This window comes from Quercus suber, unplaced genomic scaffold, assembly GCF_002906115.3.
Source record: "Quercus suber isolate HL8 unplaced genomic scaffold, Cork oak 2.0 scaffold_537, whole genome shotgun sequence".
NCBI lineage: Eukaryota > Viridiplantae > Streptophyta > Magnoliopsida > Fagales > Fagaceae > Quercus > Quercus suber.
The window spans coordinates 284,105-295,199 of NW_027069985.1; the positions used below are offsets into that span (position 1 = coordinate 284,105).

The 11,095-nt window shown below is 35.2% G+C and overlaps 2 protein-coding genes across 3 annotated transcripts; one reads left to right on the top strand and one right to left on the bottom strand.

The window, feature by feature from the left end:
- The first annotated feature begins 2,852 nt into the window (after window positions 1-2,852).
- LOC112003783 (thylakoid lumenal 16.5 kDa protein, chloroplastic) lies at window positions 2,853-5,162 on the top strand. Its single transcript, XM_024035994.2, has 4 exons — window positions 2,853-3,320; window positions 4,275-4,414; window positions 4,648-4,720; window positions 4,883-5,162. The coding sequence occupies exons 1-4, from the start codon at window positions 2,948-2,950 to the stop codon at window positions 4,990-4,992; spliced, it is 696 nt and encodes a 231-aa protein (XP_023891762.2). The 5' UTR covers window positions 2,853-2,947; the 3' UTR covers window positions 4,993-5,162.
- A 492-nt stretch (window positions 5,163-5,654) lies between these two features.
- LOC112003782 (methyl-CpG-binding domain-containing protein 11) lies at window positions 5,655-10,717 on the bottom strand. 2 transcript variants are annotated; one of them, XM_024035993.2, is made up of 3 exons: window positions 10,503-10,717; window positions 10,293-10,379; window positions 5,655-6,870 (listed from the first exon to the last, which is right to left on the bottom strand). In XM_024035993.2, exons 2-3 carry the CDS (start codon window positions 10,371-10,373, stop codon window positions 5,977-5,979), a joined length of 975 nt encoding a protein of 324 aa, XP_023891761.1. In that variant the 5' UTR covers window positions 10,374-10,379; window positions 10,503-10,717; the 3' UTR covers window positions 5,655-5,976. The 2 variants fall into 2 exon arrangements, with proteins under 2 accessions (XP_023891761.1, XP_023891760.1); XM_024035992.2 differs by having other exon boundaries at window positions 10,293-10,382.
- Between the last annotated feature and the right edge of the window lie 378 nt (window positions 10,718-11,095).

The following is an 11,095-nucleotide window of genomic DNA, read 5'->3' on the forward strand; positions in this document are numbered from 1 at the left end:
ATTATCAGACTTTTATACTAGTTCATAACTTCCTCAAACCAATTGGGTTTAGTGACTTTAGTCAGACCCAAGAAAAGAGCATAATTAGGACAAAAATCTAGTATTATGAAACAAGACCCAAAAAAAAAAAAAATTCCGAGCATCAATTAGGATTAGAATGTCCTTTGAATAACTTTTGTCATCATTTTGAAGCTCTTGTTTTTGTTTTATGTTTTTTACATTTTGAAAAACTGTTCCTCTTATGGTTTGGATATACAAATACATATACACACATATATATATATATATTATTTTTTTTCTTTTTTTTTTCCCTCTTAAAACCTTTTGGAGAAAGTTGGGTTTGGAAGGAAGTCAGGAACAAGCTTCTGTTTGGGCTTTTTTTTCTGCTTGCTCTGCATTTAAGAAGTTTATAGTTGGAGGAAAAAAAGGTTTCGAGTCTCTTTTTAGCTTTTTGGGATTTATGAATTCTGTGTGCATCTGACACGTAAACCATGACCATGAGACCAAAGTAAAAGACGCGCAAACAACCTACTTTAGAATGTGCAATTATTTTACCAAGAAACAGTGTAGTATTTACTCAAGTTGTATGATTGCCGATTCATCATGTTCATTATAGCGTGCTCTTAGCAAACAAAATGAAGCTGTTGATTGAGAACCCATTTGATAAGAATATGAATCGCTATCATAGAGTTGGAAAAATTACATGTGGTATTATTCCCATATTGAATTCAAAACAATGATCAATTAGCAAGAGAGAAGGAGCAAATTAAGAATTGGTAGGAAGAAATGAGTGGTATTATTGTTTCTGGGCCTTGCTGAGTTAATAATCAAGTGTAATAAGACACGAAGCAAATGATATTTAGTTCTGTTCTAATCAATTAGTTGATTAGAGCTGTTCTTTTTAATATTTAAAAAAAAAAAAAAAATTTAAGGTATGGTTGGAAGAAAATCTGTTCTTTTCTCTCATATTAGTTAGAAACATTGCTTAATGATATTATACTTTGAAGTTAATGATTTAGGGAGTACTAGAATAAGTAAATGGGATAAATTAGAATGCAAGGTTCTTCTTAATCAGCCTCAACTAACAATCTTTTAAGAGATGTTTCATTGTCTATTTCCCCTCTTCAGAAATAGACTCAAGACTTTTATATCAAGCAATAATCATGGTTATTTATTTCTTTGAATAATCCTGATGGGTTGCTTTCAAAGAAAAAAAAAAAAAAAACTGATGGGTCAAGTTGATTATGGGAATCTAAGCAAAGTATAATCACAAAAAGTATTATAAGGGAAAATGGAAAAAAAAGAAAGGAAAGTGCTGACATTATGAAAGAGATAGAATTAGAAGAAGAAGACAATGACAGCATAGGTGGAGGCTCTTTGGTTGTTGAAATGCACATAGGTTAAGGAAAGCTGAGTTCTAAAGAAAATTATTGGCCTATAGAAAATTAATGAAGTCTAAAGGATTCTCTTTGGAGTAGTTGAACCTGACTTAAAAGGGTTCTCTTTAGAGTTGAACCTGAGTTAAAAGGATTCTCTTTAGAGCTGTCTTGAAGAAACTAGTGTTCGATTATTATGCTTAAATTGAATTAAGAAAAGTAATATCTTTTGCTTTACCAACTGCTATGATCCGCGTAAGGGATTCTACTTTTACATATCTCGTTTGTTGAATCCACACAAGTCACAGTAAGGCATGTCTTCTGGCAATCATTCAGGGTGACCTATTAGCCTTTCAATTGGTTTGGTAACGCTGGACCCTCTTGTGGCTTTTCAATAAGCATCTAATTTCAGTGTGCAATATGATTGATACAAGTATCACATAAGACTTTGCTTAGCTGAGTTAAGTTGACCTACAACAGTGAAAGGCAAAAATATTGAATATCCCAAACAAGTGCACTAACTTCTGCTGCATATATACTATAATTTGGTATTAGCTTTAGCCCATTGTATGATTCTCCCCGTTAGAATTATGTTAAATAATTAAATTCATCATTTTCTAATAGTTTAAACTTTTGGATAATTTATCATGTATCTCCAATCACTTATTAAGGGAGAATTTGGGCCCACATGAGAGGGGAATGTTAGAATTATGTTAAATAATTAAATTCATCATTTTCTAACAACTTAAATTTTTGTGAAAATCAGTAATCTGTCATTCCTATTTCAGTCGCACAACAAAGCTGCTATACTTGTTTTGTTTTCTTCTAAGGTTGCATTGCATAATAATTTAGCCTCCAAACTTCCATAGGTGGCCTCAGTGATTTTGCATCAGGTTTCACCGACTTTGTGAATTAATTCTGGTTACCTTTTAGTGTTCCTAATAGGCCTTGCCGACTTTGGCCCAAAATCTCCAACAGGTTGGCAACAGTCCCTTGAAGCATTTCTTGTTTCATGCTTTCCTATACAATGTCAAGAATGATGGCAGCAATGAAAATGAAGTACTAATGAGATTTTGAATTATCAAATACCCAATAAGGGGTTAACTAATAAGTTTATGAACTCATAACTTGATCTTAACATGCAACGGATGGCATTAAAAAGCCAATTCAAAACATCACACAAGTTAAAACTTGTAAATTTTGAAATTTCATTTTGTTTGATAAAGAAGAGCATGTTAATAAACAAATTGTTAGTAGTTAGAATATTATCCAATAGAAAATGTCTTTTGGGGGGTTTTTTAAAATTTTATTAGTATTATTTTTTGTAATAGTAGCAAGGGGAATGGGCAATAGGGAAGAAGGGGTGTCTTTTATATAGAACTCTGTCAATGAGAAAATGAGAAAGGGATTAATATATTTGTTAGATGACTATTATACCCTCAAACAATCAAAAAAATGACTGGATTAGATAACAGAATCCAGCAACCTTATCCTCAAAACTTCCAACCTGCCAATACTTCTGATTTTTCCCACAAAAAACACCCAAAAATAAGGTTAAAGAAAAGCAAGAGATGGCAACAGTCTTTCTCACAACTGCAAACACCTTCCTTCCTTCTCCTCTATCCCTTTCAGCATCTTCTTCCTCTTCTTTACTGACACCACCAACATTGTGTTGCCCTCACAAACACAATGCCAAGAGACAAATAACTCTATGCAAGGCAGTCAGCGAGTCAACACCACTCTCACCAAATTTTACCAAAAGAAGCCTTACAATCTCCTTCATCACCAGCTTTACCTTCTTTTTAGCTGGTAAAGGCTGTTCTGATGCCAGTGCAGCAATTCTAGAGGCTGATGAAGATGATGAGCTGATGGAGAAGGTCAAGAGGGACAGAAAGAAGAGGCTTGAGAAACAAGGAGTCATCAGCTCATCCAACAAAGAGACAGGTTGGGAACTTCCACCATGGTCTTTCCAAGAAAGCCTATAAAGTGAACAATTTGAATAGATTCATAGCTTGTTATATGATCATATCAAAGATATAGTGATATGCTTTCATGTTTATAGTTTTCTGTGCTATGTTTGAAAATGTGATTTACTTTTAATACACACTTACTAGAATGCATACAATTTTCACTTTAAATGATGCAAGGGTAAAACTTAGGTGTTGTATCTTGGGTTCTGCAATTAAATTCAACCATGTAGTTTTACTAGTTGATTATATCGGTTCAAATTAGGGATTGCTACTAGGGGTTTGATTCATGTAGAATTTGGTTAAGAATTGTTGTTAATCATATCTGTTGCTAACCCTCATGGGCCACACAATATGTTTGAAGATATTTAATCAAAATTTTGGGATCAAGGCTTATGGAACATCTTCTCCACAAAGAGGAAAAGAAGTACTATGGTTCAAAGATATACAAAATAAGTTGAAGCTGTGTGCTGCCTACAATTCAGATGCAATGCAATGAATCTTAAGAATTGGAGAGTGATTTTGTTCTTCACCCTAATGATTACAATGTGTGGCACAAATTTGTGAATCTTAGGGTCTGTTTGGGATCCGCTTATTTTGTTGAAACTAAAAACTTTTTACTGAAAGTATTGTAGATAAAGGTAAAAGTTAGCTGAAATAGTACAGTGAAGCCCATGAGTAGTATCAAAAAGTGCAGTGGGACCCATGAATAGTAGCAAAAATAAGCTGAATAGTAAAATAAGTTGGCAAAAAATAAGTTATACAAACACAACCTTAATTCTTGTTAGTTCACTTTATTGCCTGCATGAACCAAACCAACTCAGTTCATTCTTGTAAATGCTTTTGTACAGTATTGTCAAATTAGCTGCAGTGAATCTTCCATGACATGTTCTAACTTCAAACCAAATCGAGATAAAATGATATTTTGCAGAGTACCTGCAGGATTTGGTGTATAAGCTGAGCAAAATTGGGCTAGCCATTGACAATAACGATCTATCAACAGCTGGTTTAGTTCTTGGGGGAAGCACTGACACAGATTGGGTTAAGAATGCTAATAAAGCCTTCAACAAGGTCACCCTCAATTATAACATTTTTACTTGCAATAGTCTACAAACGAACACTACTATTTCAGTTTTTTAGACTCAAATGAGCATCACCTTTTCCATTACTTTCAAAATTACCAAGCTGTAACAAAATTAAGATTTTCAAAGTGATTTCATGTGTGTGAAGAACAGGATGATCTCTTCTTCTAATGGCCAGTATGCTACAAACTTCTTGACTATTTTTTTGTTACTTCTAAACAGCTTAGCTCTAGTCCTGAAGAGAAAACTCAAGTGGACACATTTAATTCCTCACTGGCTAACTTGATCTCATCAGGTGGGTTACTCTATGACTGAAATGTTCCTTCCATTCTCACATACATGCCCCTTTGCAGTCATACATAAGTTTCAGTATGTCACCTTGAAGATTACACTTTATAATTGAATATCTCAACAGAATATTAGCACCTAGTGACTCACCTATGCTTTTGCTTTGCAGTTACTCGGAATGATGTTGAGTCCTCCAAACTTGCTTTTGTGTGGGCAGCCAGCTCATTTGAGAAGTGGACAACTTTAACTGGTCTTTTTGGCCAGCTTAAGGGGCTTTGAAGAAAGATAGTAGTAGTACCACCAATTCCATTTTATTCTTTTTCTATGAGATAGGAGTATTTAGGTCGCATCAATTATACCTTTTGTTGTTGTAATCCATCAGCTTTCTATTAGCCTTTCATGAGTTGTACTTTGTTGCGCGGTTATGAGTAGCAACTTTTCTTTTTTTATTTTTGCACTCAGCATTGCAAATTCTTTTTAACATCATTCTTCTTCACATTTGAATTAAATGAATGTGAATTTTAATTTTTGCTCGCCACCCACAGCAAAAATCTTCAATCTTGAAGAACAAATGAAGTTACTACTAGATAAATTAAGGAAAGGGAGCAGAAGAAAGTTACTGTAGTTAACTTCATCCAATAATGGATATAAAGCACTCCACTTCATAAAAAGATAAAGTGCAAACTTTTTTCTTTTACACAACTTTTTCAAACAGTGCTCTTTTCAGAAGGTTGAAAATAAATTACTTTTCAAACAATCTCATTTTTAAAAAGTTGAAAATAAACCGTACCAAACAGAGACGAATTGTTGTTGCAGCCCCCTATGTTTTCAGTTCAATTCCTCTGCTTCTCAGCAAACAGAGCATTAATGCTCAGAGTCACAGATACCTGCAACAGTTATCATCCAAAAATTGCCTGAAAAGACAAATCTCGGCCATCGGGTTAAACTAAAAGATGCCTTAAGTAACGGTTCAGGGATCTACATTATTACAGATTCAGGGATCTACATTATTACAGGACTGCATACCAATATCACATTACAACTATCTTTACACCATAATGTTACAAAGGTCACAGCAAGCTTCATGTCTCTCCAGTACAACAAAAGACGGTACATTATAAGTCTCATCTATAATTGAATAGATGGATGTTTCAACGAACAATCAGATAACTAAGATTAACAACATTAACAATATTAAACTACGGTCATCTTCGCACTGAGCTAAGGGGAAGAGAAACAGCATCCGGTTAATCTACTTTATACTCAAGGCTTGACAGCCTCACTGCCATGGCCTCCATTTTCAGTCGCTTCTCCTTCAACCTTTTTGCTGTTTTCATGAACACCTGCACTGTACTCAGCATTGTTTTCTTTGACTGATTTCTCCTTGTCTTCTCCTTCAGATACAAGAGTGCTTCTGTTATCTCTCTCTTTCTCCTCTCCTTCCACTTCAATTTTTTTCTCACCAGCAATGGCTGTGTCAGCTTTGTCCTGATCACCAGATCCATCTTCTTTCTCTGCCTCACACTCTGGCTGCTGGGCCTTCTCTTGAACTTTTTCACCCTCCAACTTCTCATTCTCATTTTGAGTTACTTTAGAACCCTCAGCTTCCTTCCCAACAAGTGTTTCTTTTGAACTTTCCAGCTCAGCTTCTGAGGTTTTCTTGCTTTCTTCAGCATCATTAGGTATGCTACCTTCTTGTCCAACTTTACCTTCTTCTGGATGAATTGCTTCTGTTTTGGTATCTGTATCTTGTGCTTTATTGTCTTCTTGATTTTGCTTCACATCCACCTTTTCTGTCTTTGCATCTACATTATCTTTCTCAGATTTTTCAGCATCTTCCATGTGAACTTCTTTGGTCTCCTCAGTTCCTTCAGGGGCAGTTTCTTTCTCTTTGTCATCCTTCTTAGCTGATGATTTCCTACTCCGTTTCTTTGGGGTCTCACTTTCTTGTGGGGGGGTTGCCTTGGTCTTCTCACTAATCCTTGCTGATCTCCTAGGGGTCTCACCGGTGCCCCAATCAAATTCTGATGCTGCAGGACCACCAGGGTGTGCTTTCAGGTACTGTTCCAATTGTCTTTTGCTAACAATCTCCTCTCCCGTGGGGGATGTAAATATGATCTCATTTTTCTTTGGTGTTCCACTTTGTTTGGGCAAGAACTGCAGATGAACATAGACCAATGAATGTTATATTGACAGTTGACTTATGATCAAAATAATAACAACAACAATGCCACATATATACATGCACTACTTAAAAAAAATTTAGGTCATGGAATTCCCAATAAAGGATTTAAAAAGATAGAAATTGCTAAAACAAATGCTGATAGTAGATCAAATTCAAAAAGATGCCCGATAGTGTGCAGTTTGATTCATCAAATTACTTTTTACCCCAACTTTAAGCCATTTTACATAAGGATATAAGGGTCAAATTATATATTTATTCCCCCTTTTGTTCCTTCTCCTTCCAAACAAAAAACATATGGGGGGCAGGGATCTCACTTCCTCCTACCCTCCCCTCTCCATCCCTCCAACCAAACATAGAATAAATGGAACAAAGATAGAACAATGCATTACAGAAACAACAGGATTTAAAGTTAGAAGACTGAAAACTAAGAGATATCAATTAAAGAACAGCTAGAATGGGTGCTGCTAGACGATTTAATCCAAGAAATATACTTAAAGAGTGAGGTTACATCACTCACCACCCTCTTCCCCCACCCCCCCCCCCACCCCCCCCCCTTTTTTTCCCTTTTGCGTAGTGATGTTGATGATAGTCATGCTTGATACTCCTGTAGTCAAATCTAGAGCCAATTCACCCACAGAATATTAATCTTCTTGTTATTCAACTACCCAATTCGTTTAAAGGTCCGGAAGTCTAGATGTGTAATGTGTAATTTAATAATAGACAAATAATTTACTACTTGTGCAGTTAACTTCTTTTTTTAGGGACAGTAGATCTGATCTTTTCTTTTCCTAGGTATCACCGTATTAGGCACCCTTGGGGATTTGAACCCCCCCCATAGGCCATTGGCCAGTACATCTGACCCATTTTTATAGTGTGTTATAGAGGGACAATCATAAAAAGAATACTTCATCTTGTGAGTCATTAGGCCTAATATGCTAAAATTCATCATCTACCACCACATAATATGGAATGTTAATATTGGTATTACAATCTGTATGAATTGCACATGGACAAGGCATCTCCTTTATCCATGAAATCCCCCATTGAGTCAACAACGAAAATACCCGATAATGAGTGTAAGTGCCATCTTTTATGACAATTTACTTCCACAGTAAATCTACTGCCAAAGATGGCATATGTCTAGATCCAAGAGTTCTATTACATTTTCGTAAGATATATAGCCATTATGCAGAACTTGGGCAATATATTATTACCACCCAAAAGAAGCTCCGCACCCACCCACACCCCCAAACGAAAAAAATCTCAAACTTCTAACACAAACCACCTTCAACAAGAAAACTGATTCCAGTAAAGGAAGGTTGGATATGTACACATAGTATTGTCAAAGGTGAAAGACCTCAAGGCAGCAAGTCCTTGCATCACCTGAGCATGATGCACTAAAAAGGCACTACATCAAGTTATGTAAGGCTTCAATTTCTAAACATGGTTGGTACACATATTATGACCTCAAAAACTGATAACAGAATGAAATGACGAAAAGATTGGGTATTTTGGTACTTGTTTTTATTTAAAAAAAAAAAAAAAAAGGTGCTAAGAGAAGTTATTTACTTAGAGCTAAGCTCTATTAGACAAGGCATTGCTCTGTGGCACTAGGTCAACTTATTATGCAATCAATTGTATTAAATTCAACTAACTTTAAAGGGATCAATGCCCCTTGAAACTTTGGGTAAGATCAACACTTAGAAGGAAAGTCAAAGAATCCGCTTGAGCTACAGCTAGCATAACTTTTGGTAACTTAAATACTGGAAGGGGGATCACACAATCCACTCTTCACTGTATTTATCATTTTTTTTTTTTTTTAAATTTTTTTATATGGAAAAGTAAATACTCCATTTGATCCTTTCTTACCGATAAACATCAATCTTGGGGTTAAAACCATCTCAATATTTTATAAAATAGATACACTAATTGAGATTGAGGAAAAGAGGACAGAGGAATATATTTTCAAACCGGCAGAACTTAGGAAGAATCCACCTTTTACCTTACAGCTGGAGGTAGGTAAGTATACACTAACTGAGATTGAGGAAAAGAGAAAGAGGAATATATTTTCAAACACAAACCAGCAGAACTTAGGAAGGATCCCCCTTTTAGCTAACAGCTTGAGGTAGTTAGTGCGTGTGTGTGTCTCTCGTGCACCATTAGACATTGATGGAGGTAGGAGATGCTGTTTGATCTAAAGACAATAAGCATCAATATATGTATTAACTAGCTAGCAAAAATATTATTTATCCTTATTGGGAACCATCTTTTGGGTGATTGGGATTAAGAGCAACTTAAAAACCTTTGAATAAAATACTTATAAAAAAAAATGCACTTCTAAATGAATCTATAGGAGCTTGAGCATGAGTTGTTCATTTTGGCCAATTGAAGAAAGGATGGAGGGCCAGAGAGGAGTTATGGCTTCATGATATGAACCATTCCTCCAAGGATGGACATTTTAACAATTTAACATGTTCTTCTGCATCAACAGTAATGGAAGCTTCCCAAGTAGTTCCTATTTCCCCCCCAATTTATGATAATGTAAGGAGGTCACAAAGACAATTTTCATCTAAATTTAGAAAAGAGAAGCTAATTTTGTGATCTTCTTGCAAATTAAACTAATCTATAGTCAATGTAAGAAGATCATAAACATAAATTTATCATGTATTGACATAAAAATAAAAAAAAGCAACAAAACTTAGCACGATTATCTAAATCCATCACTTCAAGAAGGAAAAATAGGCAATATAGTTTGCAAGAAGTTATCCCTCAAGGAAAAAAGAGAAAAAGAAAAAGAAAAGAGGCTTTGGATGCACCATTTCCACTCAATCAATCATAACTCACATCATAACCAGCGGCAGATTATAAAAATTCATAGATATTATCAAAAAAAAAAAAATCATATACGAGAAAAAGCAGATTTTCAAAATATGCCACTAACCAGTTGTCAAATACTGCTCCCCCCTCCCCCCAAAAAAAAATAACTAGAAAGGGGTATTTCAAAAAATACTGCTTAATTGTGGGACTTTTCTACAAACCCTTACGGAAAATGTAACAAGAACTTGAAACCAAGAATTCCTACAAAATTCTGAACAATTAAGCAACCCAAAAGCTTTAACATAAACTCTGAACCATGATTACTCATAATTCACCACAAATTAATGAAACACACACAAACCCTAACTAGCTTACCATCCCCACAGCACCAAATGTTACCACAAAAGCCCACAAATTTGCCAAAATAAACCAAACCCACATCGAATTTCAACATAAAAACAAAAATTAAAGCACAAATCAACCAAAATTTCAAGAATTGAAAACCCTGCAAAAAAATTCAACATAAAGCAAAGCAAAATAGACCCTCAAAAAAGAGACACAGAGAAAGAGAAAAGACCTTCTTTTTCCAACCAGGAGGAGCAGGGAGCTCCATAGAAATAACTTCCTCTCTTCCTGCCTCCTCCACTGAGCTTGCCATTTTCACCTACTAAATTCACAAAAAAAAAAAAAAAATTAAAAATTATTTATTTATTTCCTTAAAGGCAACCCAACAAAGTACCAAAGTAGAGAGAGACAGAGAGAGACAGAGAGAGAGAGCAGGGCTTACTATATGCGTGCTGTGTGTGTCTGGTTTTTATTTGGTAGGAAATGTTTGCGTATTTGAGGAATTCAAGGAAACAGAAGCAAATAAGCAGAGGAAAAAAACCAAAGGGGTTTGAAAGACAGACGCGCTGTTGTGTGAAAATCAGAGATATGTGTTCCTCACAACTCACAAGGCTAAGCCTGAGAGACTGTGAGACTGAGACGCTCCCTCTCTCTCTCTAATTTTCAGACTGTCTCGGGCACTTGTAAACGTGACTGCGCTTTGTGGCTCGACACCTGTCCCGCTCCCACTTCAGCAACGGCTTGGATAATGTTTGTTACTTAATTATTCGGTACCCCTTTTGCCTTTTGACTTTTGATTTTCTTTTTTCTATTTTAGCATGAAGAAAAAAATAAAAAATAAAAAGATAAAAAATGATTGTAAAATTATTTGATGCAATATATGGGGGAGAGGAATAATTTGTCTTCTTCTTTTGGGGATGACTTTCATCATTTCTTTAATTTGTGTTAACAAAATTAATACTATTTTTAAAAAAATTTGTTTAACAAATTAGTAGTGGTATTTTTAATTACATAATCCTAAGCAATCATGTACTA

Bases quoted from the DNA above. Each gene is read 5' to 3' on its own strand.
- LOC112003782 (XM_024035993.2), bottom strand. From the start codon at position 10,373: ATGGCAAGCTCAGTGGAGGAGGCAGGAAGAGAGGAAGTTATTTCTATG. The intron at 6,871-10,292 runs GTCTTTTCTCTT...GTTCATCTGCAG, and splicing joins CTCCTGGTTGGAAAAAGAAG to TTCTTGCCCAAACAAAGTGG.
- LOC112003783 (XM_024035994.2), top strand. From the start codon at position 2,948: ATGGCAACAGTCTTTCTCACAACTGCAAACACCTTCCTTCCTTCTCCT. The intron at 3,321-4,274 runs GTTGGGAACTTC...GATATTTTGCAG, and splicing joins CTCATCCAACAAAGAGACAG to AGTACCTGCAGGATTTGGTG. The intron at 4,721-4,882 runs GTGGGTTACTCT...TTTGCTTTGCAG, and splicing joins GGCTAACTTGATCTCATCAG to TTACTCGGAATGATGTTGAG.